Raw genomic sequence first — 17,993 nt, 5'->3', positions numbered from 1 at the left:
GCTTCCTTAGCCGCCTCCTCCCAGCCCTGTGTCCGCTCACCCTCCCGAGGATGCCCGTCCTGCTCCTGGAAGGTTTCCATTTTCCGAAGTTATTTGACTCCTATGTCCTCCATCTCCAGTATTTCCCCCAGACCTGGGCTGTGCCTCCTGGTCTGTGGGGCTGACAGCCTTAGATTCCTTTCTAGGTCCAGTGGTTCTCAACCTTCCTAATGCCGTGCGACCCTTAATACAGTTCCTCATGTGGTGACACCCAACCATAACATTAGTTTCGTGGCTACTTCATAACTGTAATGTGGCTACTGTTATGAACCGTCATGTAAATATCTGATATGCAGGATGGATTTTCATTGTTACACATTGAACATAATTGAAGCATAGTGATTAATCACAAAAACAGTACGTAATTATATATGTGTTTTCCGATGGTCTTAGGTGACCCCTGTGAAAGGGTCGTTTGGCCCCCAAAGGGGTCGCGGCCCACAGGTTGAGAACCGCTGTCTAGGAGGCCGTGGGAAACCCTGTGGATGAAAGCGGTGCGGTGGGGGCCCGTCTCCCCCTCCCTCTGACCTGCGTTTCCAGTTCCTCTCTCCCCTCACTTCCCTCGCACTTTAATTTTCTCCCTACTGACCTCTCCAAAGCCTCTACCGGCTTGCGCTCTGCCCCGGCGCGTTATCTCTGATGCTCACCTGGGCCTGTTTCAGAGGGAGCACTCGCCGCCTCCATCCCGCGCTCGGCCTGTGCACCCAGGGCCCCTGCCTCACCCGCAGACCCTCCTCAAATTCTAGGCCTCAGTTACAACGTCAGGCCCTCAGCAAAGACGCCTTTTCCTGATCCCGCCTGAGAAGGGTGCCGCCTTCCCCGGCCTCTGCGCTCTGTGCCTCAGCGCCTTCCCTCGCAGCCGGACATCTGGGTGTCAGGACAGCCAGGCCCTCTGACCTCCACCCTGCTGGCCTGCCCACCCGTGACCTCACTGTTCATCCCCCCTTCTCCCCAAGCCTTCCACTCACCACCCACCCATCCAGCTGCCACGCCTGGATCCACGCCCGTGGCCACGCCCCCAGATTCGCCAGGCCTCCAGCCCATGGCCAGAGGGTCTTCTCTCCGCGTTCCAGTACAGAAACAGTTTCTGTCCATCTGAATGCCATCTCTTATTGATCATATATAGCAATAATGTGTTATATACAGCACATACAGAAGTTATCTATTTTATTTTATTGAGAAAGAGAGAGGGAGAGAAAGAGAGACAGAAACATTGATGTGAAAGAAAACCATCATTGGTTGCCTCCTGCACGCCCCCTACTGGGGATCGAGCCTGCACCCCAGGCATGTGCCCTGCCCAGGAATCGAACCAGCGACCTTTGGGCGACAGGACGATGCTCAGCTAACCGAGCCGCTCAGCCGGGTGTAACTTACGGACTCTTACACCCTGTGGGCAGTCGTTTTAGTCTCATAACGATGTCTTTGGATGCTCACAGACTCTTCTTTTCCTTGAGTCGAATCCATTTTAACTCACTCTCTCTCATAGTTAATGGGTCCCTGTACGTAGATTCTGTCCCATCACATACTTGTTGGGAATGTTCATAATGGTTTTGTGTTCAGATTTAAAAGTGTTGCCTCCCCCACGTTAGAAGAATGTTACGTTAGGTTATTGTAGCAGGAGGTCTACTTTCCCTCCACATTCGTCCCCACTCCACCCGGCTGACTTCTGCACGTGGCGTGAGGAGGGTCCAGGTGCTGTTTTGTCCATAGGGAAGCCGATTGTCCATTTGTGGAACAGCCAGTCTCCATTGCAGGGCAGTGCGGCCTTCGTCACAAGTAATTCATTCACTTCGGCCTGTTTCTGAGCTTACTTTCGTCCATCTCTTCGTCCATCTGTTCACCCATCTATCCGTCCATCCATCTGCCCATCTATTTGTCCATCCAGCGCACGACCTGTCTCTATTGGCTCCTTACTTGCCTTATTAGAAGTCTTGAGATTCCGTAGTGTAACCGCCACCTTCGTTCTTCTGCGTTAGATTGCCGTGGCGGTCCGTGGCTCTGCCTTTCCATGTGCATTTTACAAACACGTGTCACTTCCTACCACGGAAATCGCTAGGATTCCTACTGGAATCGCCGTCGATCAATAGACAAGTTGAAGGAAAGCTGACATTGCGGAGGGAGCCGAACTCCAGCCCCCAGCACGGTGTGTGGTCTGGTCACGGAGATCTGAGACCGTTTGCCTCAATCTGTGCGCCGTGTCCTGTGCGTGGGCCTTGCCCGTCTCAGCAGGCTCCCCGCTCTCGCCTGCTTTCTGGTGATGATGTCAGTCGTCATTTCATTTCCTCTTCTGTGTGTGACTCCCTGAAAGTGACATTCCCCAGGGCAGAGCGGTTCTCTCCGTGCCGATATGAAAAGCAACTTGAAGGCAATACAAACCCACAGCAAAGGGACCATGGATGATGTCATTATTGGTGGACACACCAAAGGGCCCCGTGCGTCGTCTGGGGGTAAGCGTGTGCGCACGTGGATGGAAATTGGGAAAACATCAACGGGACGGTCCATCTGAACTTCAGAGCGCAGGCGACCGGAAGGACACAAGACCGCGTGGGGGAGGGCGTGTGAGAGTGTCTGTAAGATTTTATTCTTTAAAAAGATCTGGATCGAATGGGGCTGACTGTTACCACCGGGGCAGGGGAGGGGTACACACATGCCTGCTGTAGTCTGATCTTTTCTGTGGAATAAAAGTATATTTCATGTTGGACATTTAAAAATGAACTATGTTTCTGACTCCATGCAGGTGAGAGATATTTTTAAGCTTATAATACACACAAAACAGGTAATTGAGATGTGTGTGCAGTCTTTCCTGTGTCATCTGTTCCGATGTTTTTATCTCCCTTACAAGTCTGTGTGTTGAGCAGTAAATAAAATGCTGTAAATCAACCGCTGGCATCGGCTCCGCTCTGATCTGTCTGAATTGCGTAAATAGGACCGGATTTCTGCCGCCGCCTCTGACAGCGAGCCCCCTCACAGGGACGCGGGAGTCGCTCTGGAAAATATCTGTAAATCCAATGAAAGTGCCGTAAACTTTGTAAAGGAAGGAGTTGGTATTGCACATCTCTGCCTGCGCGCTCTGCGAATTCTAAATGTGATAAAGGAAGGAGTTGATGGGGCCCACTCCCGCCTCCGTGTTGCTGTTGCAAATAATGCATTTTCCGAAAATGCAATTTATGGGAACAAATACAACGTCAGACCCCATCATAGAGGTTCAGGTAGACAATCTCCTGGCGTCAGCATCCCTTCCTGAGGGCGTGGGTGCTGCCCCCTCCTGGGCATGACGAGATCAACACCGACACCACATAATCACATAGAAAACCTGCGGAATCAGTTTCGCACAAAGCTCTGTCCCCTGTGTCTTCATGCCTGAGAAGCCCAGAAAACTTTGTGTGAGAGCCAAGGGCTGACAGCCGGGCCCGCGTGGCTCCGTGGTTGAGCGTCGACCTATGAACCAGGAGGCGATTCCCCGTCAGGGCACTTGCCCGGGCTGTGGGCTCGATCCTCAGTGTGGGGTGTGCAGGAGGCAGCCAACCCATGATTGTCTCTCCTCATTGACGTTTCTCTCTCTCCTCCCTCTCCCTTCTCCTCTGGCATCGATACAAATATGTATTTACAAAAAGAGCTGACAGCCTCAGAAGGGATGGTTTCATCCTGAAAAAGTGGCCCAGGATGTGGCTCAGGGCTCTGCGCATCCCTGGCAGGTGGAGTGGGCCCTGCCAGGGGGATCCCGCTCCGCCTGGGTGTCCCTGCGGCCCAGTCCCTGGGGCACACCGGCCAGGTGCCGGCAGGCAGGTCGGGGTGGGATGGAAGCATGTGCCGTGGCTGGTGTGCACCGCCGGGGCCTCCGTGCGCCCCGGGACGGGAGGGGTCCCCTGAGTGACGGCCTGTGCTGTCTCCGCAGCCTCCACTTCATCCTGTTCGACACGGAGAAGAGCCACGACGTCCTGCGGGTGTGGGACGGGCCGGCGGACGGCGCCCTCCTGCTGAAGGAGTGGAGCGGCTCGGCGCTGCCGGGCGACATCCACAGCACCTTCAACGCGCTCACCCTGCAGTTCGACAGCGACTTCTTCATCAGCAAGTCCGGCTTCTCCCTGCAGTTCTCGAGTGAGTGCCGCGCCCGGGCCCGGCCGCCTCGGGGACCCGAGCTGCGTTCTGGCCTCCCCAAGGGAAGGCGTGGTCCATGAGCACAATGTGGAGGTTTAAAGAGCGTGTCAAAGAGAATGCTTATCCTGGGAAATGCTGCTTTATTAGAATAGCTATATCTGTATCTACATCCATGACATCTATAGCTATATCTATAATTGTATATCTACATCTATAATATCTATATCTACATCTATAATATCTATATCTATAACTTCCATATCTATATATATATCTACAGCTATAATATATCTATATCTATGTCTATATCTACATCTATAATATCTATATCTATAACATCCATATCTATCTATCTATATATATATATATATATATATATATATACTAATAAAAGGGTAATATGCTAATTAGACCGGGTCAACTGGCCATCTTCCGGATGCCCGACTTCCTTCCGGACAAAGCCATCGTGGTGGGGGCCAAGGCAGAGGCAGTTAGGGGTGATCAGGCTGGCAGGGGAGAGCAGTTGGGGGCAAGATCAGGTTGGCAAGGGGTTGGGGGCGATCAGGCCAGCAGGGGAGGGCAGTCAGCAGGAGAGGGCACTTGGAGGTGAGATCAGGCTGGCAGGGGAGGTCAATTGGGGGCAAACTGGCCTGCAGGGGAAGGTAGTTGGGGGTGACCAGGCCTGCAGGGGAGGGTAGTTGGGGGCAACCAGGCCAGCAGGAGAGGGCAGTTGGGGGCATTAGGCAGGTAGGCAGGTGAGTGGTTAGGAGCCAGTGGTCCTGGATTGTGAGAGGGATGTCCAACTGCCAGTTTAGGCCTGATCCCGGGCCTAAACTGGCAGTTGGACATCCCCCAAGGGGTCCTGGATTGGAGAGGGTGCAGGCCAGGCTGAGGGACACCCCCTCCCCCATGCATGAATTTCATGCACCAGGCCTCTAGTATGTATGTGTGTGTGTATATATATATATATATATATATATATATATATATATATATATACAGCTATAATATATCTATATCTATGTCTATGTCTATATCTACATCTATAATATATCTATATATATCTATGTTATCTATCTATGTCTACATCTGTCTGCACATGTGTAGCTTTACACAGCGATGAAGGTCACACTGTGTGTGACGGAGACCGGCTTCTCAGCCAGTGGACAATTGAGCTTCACTGTGGAGAGAACAGTCCCTTGCCTCTACCTCACACACAAAAGCCACTCGGGTGGAGCAGAGATGCGGCTCCATGCGGCTCCATATGTGTGTGGACCTTTAAAGGCTGGCGTCTGCCTGTTCACCTGACACTGAGCCAGGTGTGGGTCTCCCTGGACCCCAGGTTGACCCTGGCGCTCCCCACGCCTGGCTCCAGGGCAGCTCCCAGGCGGCTCTGGGTGATTCCGGAGCCGCCAGCCGCCAGCTGCCCTGCTTTCCCTCCCCCACCTCCCGCACGGCGAGCCGGTCTTCGCCTCCTTGGGCTGAGGGCCACGTGTTAGAGGGCGAGCCCCCTCCCTGGGTCCTGGGGGCCTCCACCAGGCCCGCGGCTCTCCCAGCTCCCGGAGACCCGTCCACCGTCGCGGCCCGGCCTTCAGTAAGGGACAGTTCCCGGGGTGGCGGGGGGGGGCGGGGGAGGAGGGGGTCGGTGCGGCTCCCCCTTTGAGTGCCTTTAGGGGGCCCCATGTGGAGGCGCCATTTAGTTCAGTGGCACGCGGGGTCAGCGGCATCGAAAAGCAAGTGGAACTCACACGTAAACACGTTCCACCTCCATTTACCTCCCGGCAGGTCCCTGGTGAGCCAGCGGAGGATTTACAGAGAGAGTGAGCCTCGGTCAATGCGAAGCTTAAAGAGGTTGCTCTAAATTTGAGGTCACGGGCTCGCAGTCCCTCCCCTCGGGGCCCGCTGGCCTGGGCGACGTCGGCACGGGAGCTGGCGGGGCAGTGCCTGCGGGAGGGGGTCGTTCACTGCGAAATACCACGCAGGCTTGCTCTTCGGGAAAATGTCCCTTACGTAAGGGGATGTCAGTTTTGCTCGTTTCTGTGAAGTAAAAGTGCCTTTTCTTTAGAAGCGATGGTGAGAGTGCACTGCAGGCGTGTGATCTGCGGGCTGTATGATCTGCGGGCTGTATGGGTACGACCGAGAAGCTGGTAACGTGAGGAGAGGGTTCCTGCGCTCTCAGGCCATTCCTGCCAGTAAACAGGCTCCTTAGAGCAGTTTAGGCTTCGCAGCAGCGCTGAGGGGAAGGAGGGAGCGTTCCCACCTCCCTGCTTCCCACCCCCCCACTCCCCGACCCCCCGGCACAGCTCTCTGACGAGGCCCCCCACTGGGGGCAATCGGCATTGACACAGAGGGTCACCCAGAGCCACAGGGGACACCAGGGCTCACTCGTTTTAAAAAATATATATTTGCATTGATTTCAGAGAAAGGAAGGGAGAGGGAGAGATAGAAACATTAGTGATGAAAGAGAAGCATGGATCGGCTGCCTCCTGCACGCCCCACACTGGGGACCGAGCCCACAGCGCCAGGCATGTGCCCTGACTGGGATTCGAACCCTGACCTCCTGGTTCATCGGTGGGCGCTCAAGCACTGAGCCACGCCGGCCGGGCAGCGTTCACGCTTGTGCTGTGCACCCTGTGGGTGTGGGCAGCTGTGTGATGGCCTGTGACCGTCATCACGGCGTCACAGGGCAGTGTCACTGCCCCGCGCCCTCTGGGCTCCACCTTCACCCCTCCCGTCAGCACCGGAAACCCCTGACGTGTTCACTGGGCCCACAGTGGGAGTCGCACAGTGTGGCCTTTCACACTGGCTTCCGTCCTTAGTCGCCCGCATCGGGCTCCTGCCTCCACAGCGCCTTTCTTTCCGCCGAATAGCGTGCCCTTATTGCCCGGGCAGGCGAGTGGATAAACAGCTGGGCAGACGGCCGCCCCCTCCCCCGTGCAGCTGCTGAGTGACAGGCACGGGCGGATCCGGCTGCTTCCCAGGTTTGCCAGTTGCCGTAAAGCTGTGGCCGTCTGTGTGCAGCTTCTGCGTGGACGGCGTTAGCGCCTGTGCGTGGAGGCCGAGAGCTGGTTGGCGGCTTGTGCGCTGAGAGCTCACTTTGCTTTGTTTCTGGCCTTTAAAACGTCCCTTTTTTAAATTTGTCTGGAGCCTAGCAGCCACTTCCCCCGTATTCCATGATGATTCTCTCTTTTTAAAAGGGATCTTCCTAGTTTGGGTTAAAAAAGCAGCCCCTCCTTGTAGTTACCCGAGGACAGAATTAATGCTCCTCCCACAGGTGATGCCGATGCTTGAGAGTGGTGAGTACGCACACACCTGTTAAATGCTGAGAAAATCACAAGTTAATGTTTAACTCTTTTTTCAAGTGTTCTAGACTGAACCGCAGGGCTTGCCGTTTTTGGGGAGCGACCTGGTAGGATGCTGGCAGTGGCTGTGGTTGCCGTAGACGTTGCCGGGCGTTCTCTCCCCTGCGTCCCCAGTTAAGAAACCCCTGGGTCTGGGATGTTCTTGGGAAGCATGACTTCAGGGGGGAACTGTCATGGGGGCTCGGTGTCTCTGATGGATGCCTCAGTGACGGAAACACGCTGGCATTTTCAGAAACCAGCGGGGAAGAGAGTCTGAATTGGGGGAACTTCGTAAAATTCAGAGCCACTTTCTTTGTTTGGGAGTCCAAGCTTGAGCGCACGCACCCCAACAGGATTCTCTGCATTTTCTGAGCTTTTTCAGCCCTGGAGGCGTTGATGCCCCAGCAGGGAGCCGGCTGCAGGCCCTGCCCAGCCTGCAAACAGCCCTTGGCCCCGCCTTAGGCGGTTTCCTGCCCAAACCCAGGGAGCAGCTTTTCAGATAAATGTTTCCGAACAATAACTGTGCCCTGAGCGCACTTTTCACCCCGGAACTAATGACTCAGTCCATATGTTTGTTAATGTTTCAAGAAAATCCAAGGCGGACTCTATGCATTTCCTGGGCCATGGCCGTAGTTCTTCATTTCCGTGTTAGTGGGATGAGAAAAGATCCCACTTGCTATGTAATTAAATACAGAGGCCCTGGCCGGGCCGCTCAGCCGGTTAGAGCGTCATCTGATTGCCATGGTTTCGGGTTCAATCCCCGGTGAGGGCACAGGTAAGAATCGCCCGAAGAATGCATAGTTAAGTGGGGCAGCCAGTAGATGCTTCTCTCTCTGGCTCTCTCCTTCCTCTCTCCAAAATCAGTAAAAACAAAAATGGAGCCCAAACGGCGTGACTCAGTGCTTGACTGTTGACCTATGAACCAGGAGGTCACGGTTCAATTCCCGGTCAGGACACAGGCCCGGATTACGGGCTCCATCTCCAGTGTGGGGCGTGCAGGAGGCAGCCAATAAGCGATACTCTCATCATTGATGCTTCTATCTCTCTCTCCCTCTTTCTTCCTCTCTAAAATCAATAAATAATATATTTTACAGGTCCCCCTTGTCTACAGTGGGTTAATATGATGGGAGAGTGTGTGTCCCTGCAGGTTATCATCCCACAGGGTCTGTGTGTCTGGCCCCGCGACACTCAGGGTCATGTCCATTGCTCGTATGTTAAGGGTGTGGGCTGCTCGAACTGGCCCAGATGGTCCCAGCTTCGGGTGGACAAGGATCCAGATGACAGTAGACCCCCGGAGCCTGTGGGAAGTGTCATTGTGACCTGCAGAGCCCAGAGCCCCTGTGGGAATTGACAACCAGTGTCCATCCGCTCGGCCCCGCCTCCTTCCTCAGGCAGCCGCAGGCAAGGCCAGTGGCGCTGAAATCCCATTTACTCGTTCGTGGCAGAAAGTGGAGGGACTCAGCGTCACAGATTCCCCTTCGGAGGAAACACATTTGAGGGAAAATGAGTGAAAGGTGCGCTGTGGCCCTGAAAGCACACGATCAGCACGGTCGTAAAGAACAGATGAGCGGCCATGGCGCCCGGCTCTGCGTGGCCCTGGAGGTGCAAAAGCAATTTCTGACGCAGAGAAATGCCTTCGGTCAGTCGGGGCCTGGTGTGTGCTGCTAAGCAAGCTTTCCTGCCGCCACCGGCACGTCCGCCTGCAGGTCCTAACCAGGGGAGCGCACACCATTCATCCCAAAGACCCGGCCAGGGACAGCCCGCGGCCTGGCTTCAAAGTGCGCTTTCCCCTCAAGCCTTCTTACTGCTTTGTGAGTCTAATCCAGGCACCCAGGCAGCTTTTCCTTGTTATGTCCTCGTTCTGAAAAGAGGGAGTCAGACGTTGGGGTCCATTTCCACGGGGCCGGGACCGAGCCTCCGTGGCTGACTCACTGGTCGTTTCCAACGCGCCTTGGGGCTGGGCCGGCAAGCCGGGCGCCCCCTCTGAGCGCACGCGGGGCCCTGCACCGGCTCACACACTCACGTCGGGCGTCAGCAGGGTCTGCAGAGGCAGCACTTCTGTCTGTTGCAGCATGAACTCCGCGGGGGTGTGACGTTTCCATGGAGCGCTCCACCGTTCTCACACATATTCCGGAGGGAAGTGCGGATTAGAAGTAGGGAAGGTACTTTCCGAGAGGAACTAGACCCCCACCATGCAGGGAGGCGTGACCGACAGAACGGGCCCACATTCCACGCACTGGGGGCCTGCGGATCTTTATGGAGAATGTGGAGGTTTGTTGGGAAGCATGTGCTGTTATTATAAAACTGTAGGATACGCTGGGTTAAACCATTTTTTAAATGTGTTTCCATTGATTTTTAGAAGAGAGGAAGGGAGAGGGAGAGAAAGAAACATCAATGATGAGAGAGAATCATGGATCGGCTGCCTCCTGCATGCCCCCTAGTGGGGATCCAGCTTGCAATCCATCCGGGCATGTCCCCTGACCGGGAATCGAACCATGACCTCCTGGTTCATAGGTCGATGCTCAACCACTGAGCAACACTGGCCGGGCTGGATTAAATTATTTTTAAAAGGGTTTTTGACTGTAGGGCTTCTCAGAGGCTTTGACCCCTAATGAGGACTCTGGCCTATACAGTGTTTGCCAGTCCTGTTTGACCAGATTCCTCTCAATAGCCCTCATAACTACACCACGTAGAACATCTGTTTCCCAACGTTGCTGTCTGTGGGGATTTTCACTCGTGTCCATGACTAGGTACAGAAGCTGGGACGGTTGCCGGCCGTCCCAGGCCTCCCGTTTCTGGGAGGGGGCAGGGTTCGAGTTCAGTACGAAGTCTGGGTCCAGTGTCCTCCTGGATGGGACTCGCGCAGGGTTGGTGACACGCATGTGCCCTGATTGTAGGAGCACGGGTCACACGTGTGTGCCAGAGCCCCACGGGGTCCCCAAACGCCCTCCCCTCTTGTTGGGAGGCGCTGGCCGCCACCCACCCGACATTGAAGTCCTGATACTCCTGTTGCCATGAGGGCGCCACTTCCAGGGCCTTTGCTGAAGTCGGGGGATGGGGGATCCGCGGCCCCTTGGACCTGTGCTGCGGGTGGAAGTGGGTTTTGGGGATCCTGTGAGGGCGTAGCCCCCAGGGGACCCACGCCTCCTGGGGAGACTGAGCTGCAGCCTCGGCGTGGCCCCGTCATGGCGCCCACGGTTTCAGGGGGCACCTCAGCCGGCACCTGGGAGGGCACAGCCTCCAGAGGGCTGCCCTGTCTCCTGTTGCTCAAGGCTCCAGGGGACTGCACTGTAATGAAGGCTGAACATTACGGTGCCTGTTTTCATTAAATCCTGTTCACAAGGAGCTTGGGGGAGTGTGTGTGTGTGTGTGTGTGCGAGTGTGTGTGTGAGTGTGTGTGTGTGCTACAGCTTTACTCGGAGGGGAGTGTGTGTGTGTGTGTGTGTGAGTGTGAGTGTGTGTGTGCTACAGCTTTACTCGGAGGGGAGTGTGTGTGTGTGTGTGCGAGTGTGTGTGTGAGTGTGTGAGTGTGTGTGTGCTACAGCTTTACTCGGAGGGGAGTGTGTGTGTGTGTGTGTTACAGCCTTAGCAGCTGTGATTCTTGGTCTGTTCCATAATCACTTGCATTTGCCACAAGATTTTGCAGGAATCCCTTCAAAGTAAGCGTAATGCAGGCGCCATTAGTGCATATGACAAACAGACTCTTTTAAAAAATCTTTATTGTTGAAAGTATTACCTATGTCCCCTTTTCCCCCATTGACCCCCTCTGGCCCCACCCCCACCCCAGGCCTTCAGCACCCACTGCCTGTGCCCGTGGGCCGTGCATGTGCACACAGGTCTTTGGTTGATGGCCTCCCTCTCCCCGCTGCCCCCGCCTTCCCTCCGAGATTCTCACTCTTCCATCTCTTCTGCGTTCCTGCGTGGACAGAAGGCTCCCGGTGCCAGCCCGGGGGCCCTACAGGCCGACATATGCACAGGCCCCCCTTCCAGTCACGTGACCTGCTGTTATCTCCTCTCCCAGCCTCGGTAGCGTCCACCTGCAACGACCCGGGGATGCCTCAGAACGGCACCCGCTACGGGGACAGCAGGGAGCCGGGCGACACCGTCACCTTCCAGTGCGACCCCGGCTACCAGCTGCAGGGACCCGCCAGGACCACCTGCGTGCAGCTCAACAACCGCTTCTTCTGGCAGCCGGACCCGCCCACCTGCACAGGTACCGGCAGCGGCCTCGGTCCGCTCCCCGGGCAGTGGATTGCCTCTTCAGAATCATTTCTTTCCTTTAAATAGACTTTTATTGATGTCAGAGAGGAAGGGAGAGGGAGAGAGAGAGAAACATCCATGAGGAGAGAGAACCATGGACCGGCTGCCTCCTGCACGCCCCGCACTGGGGATGGAGCCCACCACCCAAGGCAGGTGCCTGGAGCGGGAGTCAAACCATGACCTCCCGTTCCTAGGTTGACGCTCAGCCCCTGAGCCGCGCTGTCAGGGCCAGAAACATTTCGTAAGGGTTCCTCTCCGCCCGCTGGCGCTCTGAGCCCATGCTGACATTTCATTGCAAACCTTTAAGCCCCATTTTATTAGGTGAGATCAGGGAGTAGTCTACTTAATATACAGCCATTGACATTTATCTAACAGTTCCTATCCTGAGCTCATCTTGTAAAAATAAGAATTAATCAAATTACTATAATTTAAAATTCTGGGTGGCTAAAATTTCATAACCCTCCTATTGCTCTTCCCATTTTTTAATATAGAAACTTGCCCACGAGCAAAACCAACTAGATAGAAAGTACTTTCTCTTTTGAGATGGTTTTTCTATCGTCTTGTTACATTTTAATCGAGTTCTGAAAACTAGAAATCATACTGCTTTTGTCCAAATGAAGATACCAGGAGAAAGTTGTCTCTGAAATGCGCTGGAATGTTAGAGTTTGGCCTTATTAACATGGAAATGGGTTTTGCAGACTTTAATTTGAATAATAATCCAAGCTGTTCTTTCGCAAATATGGCTTTCAGGTAATGCGTGTTTTTATAGAAAACAGCAATGCCATGTCGACTGTCCCTCCATTCAATTAAACATTTTACCAAGAATAACTATTTAGATGATTTCAACTTAATTTTAAAAAGAAATGCTACTGAACTTTATTATCCTAGTGAACGATCACAGTGCAATTTGAACTTCTTTATAATCGGCTTCCAATACGTACAATTTAATTAATCCGTGAAGAGAGACCGTGATCATGAAATGAGGGGCACGGGCTGTCATGTCAAGCCCAGTCCTCAGGAGCACCCACAGATTTCTACCTCTTCCTTTTTCTTTTTTTTTTTTGCACTGGAAGATGCATGAATTTTTTAAAAATATGTTTGTATTGATCTCAGAGAGGAAGGGAGAAGGGGAAAGAGATAAAAACATCAATGATGAGAGAATCATGGATCGGCTGCCTCCTGCACGCCTCACACTGGGGATGGAGCCCACAACCCAGGCATGTGCCCTGACCGGGAATATATCCGTGACCTCCTGGTTCATAGGTCAATGCTCAACCACTGTGCCACACTGGCCAAGCTCTACCTGTTTCTTTTTAAAAGTGGAGTAATTAGCCCTAACTGGTTTGGCTCAGTGGATGGAGCGTCGGCCTGCGGACTGAAGGGTCCCAGGTTCGATTCCAGTCAAGGGCATGTACCTTGGTTGCTGGCACATCCCCTGTAGCAGATGTGCAGGAGGCAGCTGATCAATGTTTCTCTCTCATCGATGTTTCTTCCTCTCTATCCCTCTCCCTTCCTCTCTGTAAAAAATCAATAAAATATATTTTTAAAAAATAAAATAAAAAATAAAAGTGGAGTAGTTACCTATAAATGCACCAACCATTTTTTTAAATATATATTTTATTGATTTTTTACAGAGAGGAAGGGAGAGGGATAGAGAGTTAGAAACATCGATGAGAGAGAAACATTGATCAGCTGCCTCCTGCACACCCCCTACTGGGGATGTGCCCGCAACCCAGGTACATGCACCTGACCGGAATTGAACCCAGGACCCCCGCAGTCCGCAGGCTGACGCTCTATCCACTGAGCCAAACCGGTTAGGGCTGCACCAACCATTTTAAACCACTGTCCTGCTTTTAAGTGAAGAAAGGCACCTTTAAATGCTGTTTTCAGGATTTCCGCTCCTGGGGAGGGACATCCGAAGCCAGGCCACCAGCAGTTCACCTCCCCGAGACCCCTGCTCAGTTGACATTCACTCAGACCAGTTTGCCGACCATGGCCTTAGACACGTCACTGTAACATCTGACCCTCTTTTCACTGAGCTGTGGCCTTCGGCTGGCTCCTCTCTGAGTTGCCTAGTTCTGGCCCGTGACTCGGTCATCTGTCCTCAGCAAAGACACCAGGCAGCACTTCACCCGTCTCGCGTGTCAGCTGCAGGGACACGCCCCCGTCACTGCAGCAGCTGCAGGCCCTGTGGGCAGCGGCCTCCCAGGAGAGGGGGCAGGCGGGCCACCTGCCTGTTTAGTTGAGTGACAGTCACGCTCAAACCGCAGCGAGTACGTCCACGGGTCCGCAGTGTGGAAAGCCCTCCTCAGCTGGAGGGTCATGGCATCCCCTCTGCTCAGTCACGGATGTGCCCACCTCCTGGCCGCGGCCTTTCCGCGGTGAGTGAGTAACCGCCAACAGGCAGCACACTGACCGCTGTCCCCACTCCCTTGTCCTCCTCATTGGCAGCCACCTGCGGCGGGAACCTGACCGGCCCGGCGGGGGTCATCCTGTCCCCCAACTACCCGCAGCCGTACCCTCCCGGGAAAGAGTGTGACTGGAGAGTGAGGGTGAACCCCGACTTTGTCATCGCCTTGATCTTCAAAAGGTACCTCTCCCGTTGAACGCCTCTTTTTATTTTGTTTGATTTCTATTTATTTATGTATTTTGTTACTCCTCATCGGAAGATTTTTTTCCCATTAATTTTTAGAGAGAGTAGAAGGGAGAGAGAGGCAGAGAGAGAGAAACATCGATGTGAGAGAGACACCTCAGTCAGCTCCTCCTGCTCACCCCCCACTGGGGACCGAACCTACAACCTGGGCCTGTGCCCCGACAGGGAATTGAACCCTGACCTCCTGGCTCAGGAGTTGACGCTCAGCCACGGAGCCACACGGCCGGGCATACCCAGCTCTTGAAACCTCATTTCAGTCCGAGGTCCCGGTGCAGGGAGGGACCGTCTGTTCCTGAGCCCCGAGCCCTGCCGGCCTCTCTCAGGGATGCGTGTACATGTGACAGCCCGTGAATACGGGTGCATCCGTGGCCGCTGCTGTCTGTTATCGTTCTTCCTGTCCCAACATTTTGGTTCTGTCACTTCGGGATTGTTCTGACTTTTAAAAGCCACAGGAAAGGCAGAGCCCCTGTGCCGGGAGACTGGCCTGGGCGGGGGAGCGCACGGGGAGGCCCCGACGGGCGGGCTTCTCTCTCTTTAGCTTCAACATGGAGCCCAGCTACGACTTCCTGCACGTGTACGAGGGCGAGGACTCCAACAGCCCGCTCATCGGCAGCTTCCAGGGCTCGCAGGCCCCCGAGCGCATCGAGAGCAGCGGCAACAGCCTCTTCCTGGCCTTCCGGAGCGACGCCTCCGTGGGCCTGTCCGGCTTCGCCATCGAGTTCAAAGGTACCATGTCCAGCGTCCAGCGTCCAGGCCCCTCCGGTCACTCCTGCGGGAAGAGGGCCGGGCCGGCGGGCGCGTGCAGGAGGCAACCAATCCCTGTGTCTCCCACATCGGTGTTCCTCTCTGTCTTTCCCTCTCGCTCCCTCTCTCCCTCACAGAAAAATATCCTTGGGTGAGGATAAGAGATAGAGAGAGAGAGAGAGAGAGCGAGAGAGAGGGAGGGAGGGAGGAGGAAGGGAGGGAGGGAGAAAAGAGAAGAAAAGAAAAGAAAAAAGAAAAGAAAAGAAAAGGATTAAGGAAAAAGCCCATAGACACAGACAAGAGTGTGATGACTGCCAGAGGGGGAGGGGTGGGGCGGTCGGGGGGAAGGGGGGTGAGTGGTGATGGAGGGGGACTTGCCTGGGGAGCGAACACAGGACACAACGCACAGATGACGTAGGTAGAATTGTACACCTGGGTTCTGTATGATTGTCTTAGCCAGTATCACCCCTATGCATCACTGTTCTTAACGAATGGACCAGTCCCCTCTCGGGAAGTCGGATTCCCGCCTCTTCCCAGGCAGCTGAGGTGACTCGGTACAAAGTCAGGAAGTGAGCTGCAGTTTTTCCAGAATCAGTGTTTTTGGTCCAACACTAAGGTCTGTAGTTAATGGAAGGATGGATGTAGAAAAAGGAAGTGCTGTCTTTTCTTTTAACCAAGAATAAGTAATGGAATAGCAAGTGTGCAGTAAGATGTAGTTTGAAAACTGGGAGCTATAATTGGATTAAAAGTTTTTCTATGATATTTAGTTATTAACTGGGTAATTAGTAACCTGATCATCTTTCCTAGTATATGTAATTATTAACTTGATAATTAATTAACAACTTGGTCCTTGGTTGATTGGTAAATATTTTTTGAGCATTTCTCATATGTTGGGCTCTAGTCTAGGCATTAAAAAACAATCAACCAGACAGCTAAACACACAGGAACATTAAGGCCCTCCCCCACAGGGGTCACCCGCCCCCATAGAGGTCACCCGCCCCCACGGGGGTCACCCTCCCCCACGGGGGTCACCCGCCCTCCCGGGGGTCACCTCTATTTCTCCTGCAGAGAAGCCCCGGGAAGCCTGCTTTGACCCCGGGAACATAATGAACGGGACCAGAGTCGGGACGGACTTCAAGCTGGGCTCCTCCGTGACCTACCAGTGTGACTCCGGCTACAAAATCGTGGACCCTGCGTCCATCACGTGTGTGATCGGAGCGGACGGAAAGCCGGCCTGGAACCAGGCCCTGCCCACCTGCAGTGGTACGTGCGTGTGTGTGACAGCTGCCCCGCCTCACCTCCGGCAGGCCCAGCGCAGTCACCGAGGGCCCTCAGCACAGACTATCCTGTCCCCATCCTCACCTCCGGCCGGTCCAGCGCAGTCACCGAGGGCCCTCAGCACAGCCTCTCCTGTCCCCGTCCTCACCTCCGGCAGGCCCAGCACAGTCACCGAGGGCCCTCAGCACAGACTGTCCTGTCCCCATCCTCACCTCCGGCCGGTCCAGCGCAGTCACCGAGGGCCCTCAGCACAGCCTCTCCTGTCCCCCGTCCTCACCTCCGGCAGGTCCAGCGCAGTCACCGGGGGCCCTCAGCACAGACTGTCCTGTCCCCGTCCTCACCTCCGGCAGGTCCAGCGCAGTCACAAGGGCCCTCAGCTCCGTTCCCTAGTCTGCGGTGGGGATCACTTGCTCGCAGAGCTAAGGCAGGAAATGCAGGCGACCTTGAATCAGCCAGGCCTCAGCCATCCTCCCAGCACCTGGGGGGGGACTGTTTCTCTCCCTCAGAGCGTTCAGCATTTTTACTCCCATCTTGTGTATCTGATCTACATAGAGGTACCGATGAGCAGCCCCTAGGTGCGCTCTCTCTGTCTCTGTCTCCTTCCCTTCCTCTCTCCATTTATACATACGCAATATACATAGATGACACATGTAACATTAAAATGAATGTGTCACTTCCCCCCACAGTCCAATAGCTTGTAACTCCTTATGTAGATGTCAAATTAATAAAATCACCTATTGAAGGTCAGATCCAGGTGTGAGAACAGACAAGAGTCCCCTCAGTGACAGGAGCCAGAGTAATGCCCCTGCTCTCATACATGGGGAAGGGCCTGGGGAACATTGTTCATCTCAAATCATTAAAACTCCCGTTTCTCTATTTATTATTGTTAACGTTATAGTTGGAATTTTGAAGATTACATTTTACTAAATTGATCTATGTATGTATATATATACACACACACACACATACATACACACACACAGACACACATATATATACACACAGACACATGCATAAAGGGAAACATACATTTATTATATGTTTAAATCTATGTTAAATATATGTATATCACATATAAGTACATGTATATATAAAGAGTAGTATGCATATATGCAATGTTGATTGATAAAGGAATTCTGTGAATTTGTTAGCACTAGATAGTGTGTGATTTTTGTAGCAAATCATGGTTATGAATTATGAAGGCTGGTTTATGAGCCAGCGCGTTCTGTTGATCTACTTCATGGAAAATGCTGACCAACAATGAATGTAAGTTGTGTTGACTGCATTAGGATGTTTATAAAGCATGCACATTTTAGTCCTTCCCCGGGTTTATACATAACTGGAAATAACGACACACATGTACACTCACACTCACTCAGACACTCACACACACACAGACACACACTCACATAAACACACACACTCAGACATACACACTCACATAGACACATACTCTCACACACATACACTCACACTCACACAGCACACACTCAAATAGATACACACACAAGCATACACACACAACTCACACATACACACTAACTCAGACACATGCACTCACATAGACACACACACAATCA

At 53.5% G+C, this 17,993-nt stretch overlaps 1 protein-coding gene across 1 annotated transcript in view; it reads left to right on the top strand.

The window, feature by feature from the left end:
• The window catches only part of CSMD1 (CUB and Sushi multiple domains 1), an 858,055-nt gene that overhangs the window by 733,582 nt on the left and 106,480 nt on the right, over positions 1-17,993 (top strand). The window contains exons 26-30 of the mRNA XM_059685840.1: positions 3,935-4,137; positions 11,500-11,691; positions 14,190-14,328; positions 14,930-15,117; positions 16,204-16,398. Of these exons, the coding sequence (XP_059541823.1) occupies positions 3,935-4,137; positions 11,500-11,691; positions 14,190-14,328; positions 14,930-15,117; positions 16,204-16,398 (917 nt within the window). The remainder of the gene's footprint in view (positions 1-3,934; positions 4,138-11,499; positions 11,692-14,189; positions 14,329-14,929; positions 15,118-16,203; positions 16,399-17,993) is intronic.

The sequence above is a fragment of the Myotis daubentonii genome, chromosome 2 (genome assembly GCF_963259705.1).
Source record: "Myotis daubentonii chromosome 2, mMyoDau2.1, whole genome shotgun sequence".
In the NCBI taxonomy this organism is placed as follows: domain Eukaryota; kingdom Metazoa; phylum Chordata; class Mammalia; order Chiroptera; family Vespertilionidae; genus Myotis; species Myotis daubentonii.
This window is presented reverse-complemented; position numbering and strand designations above follow the sequence as displayed.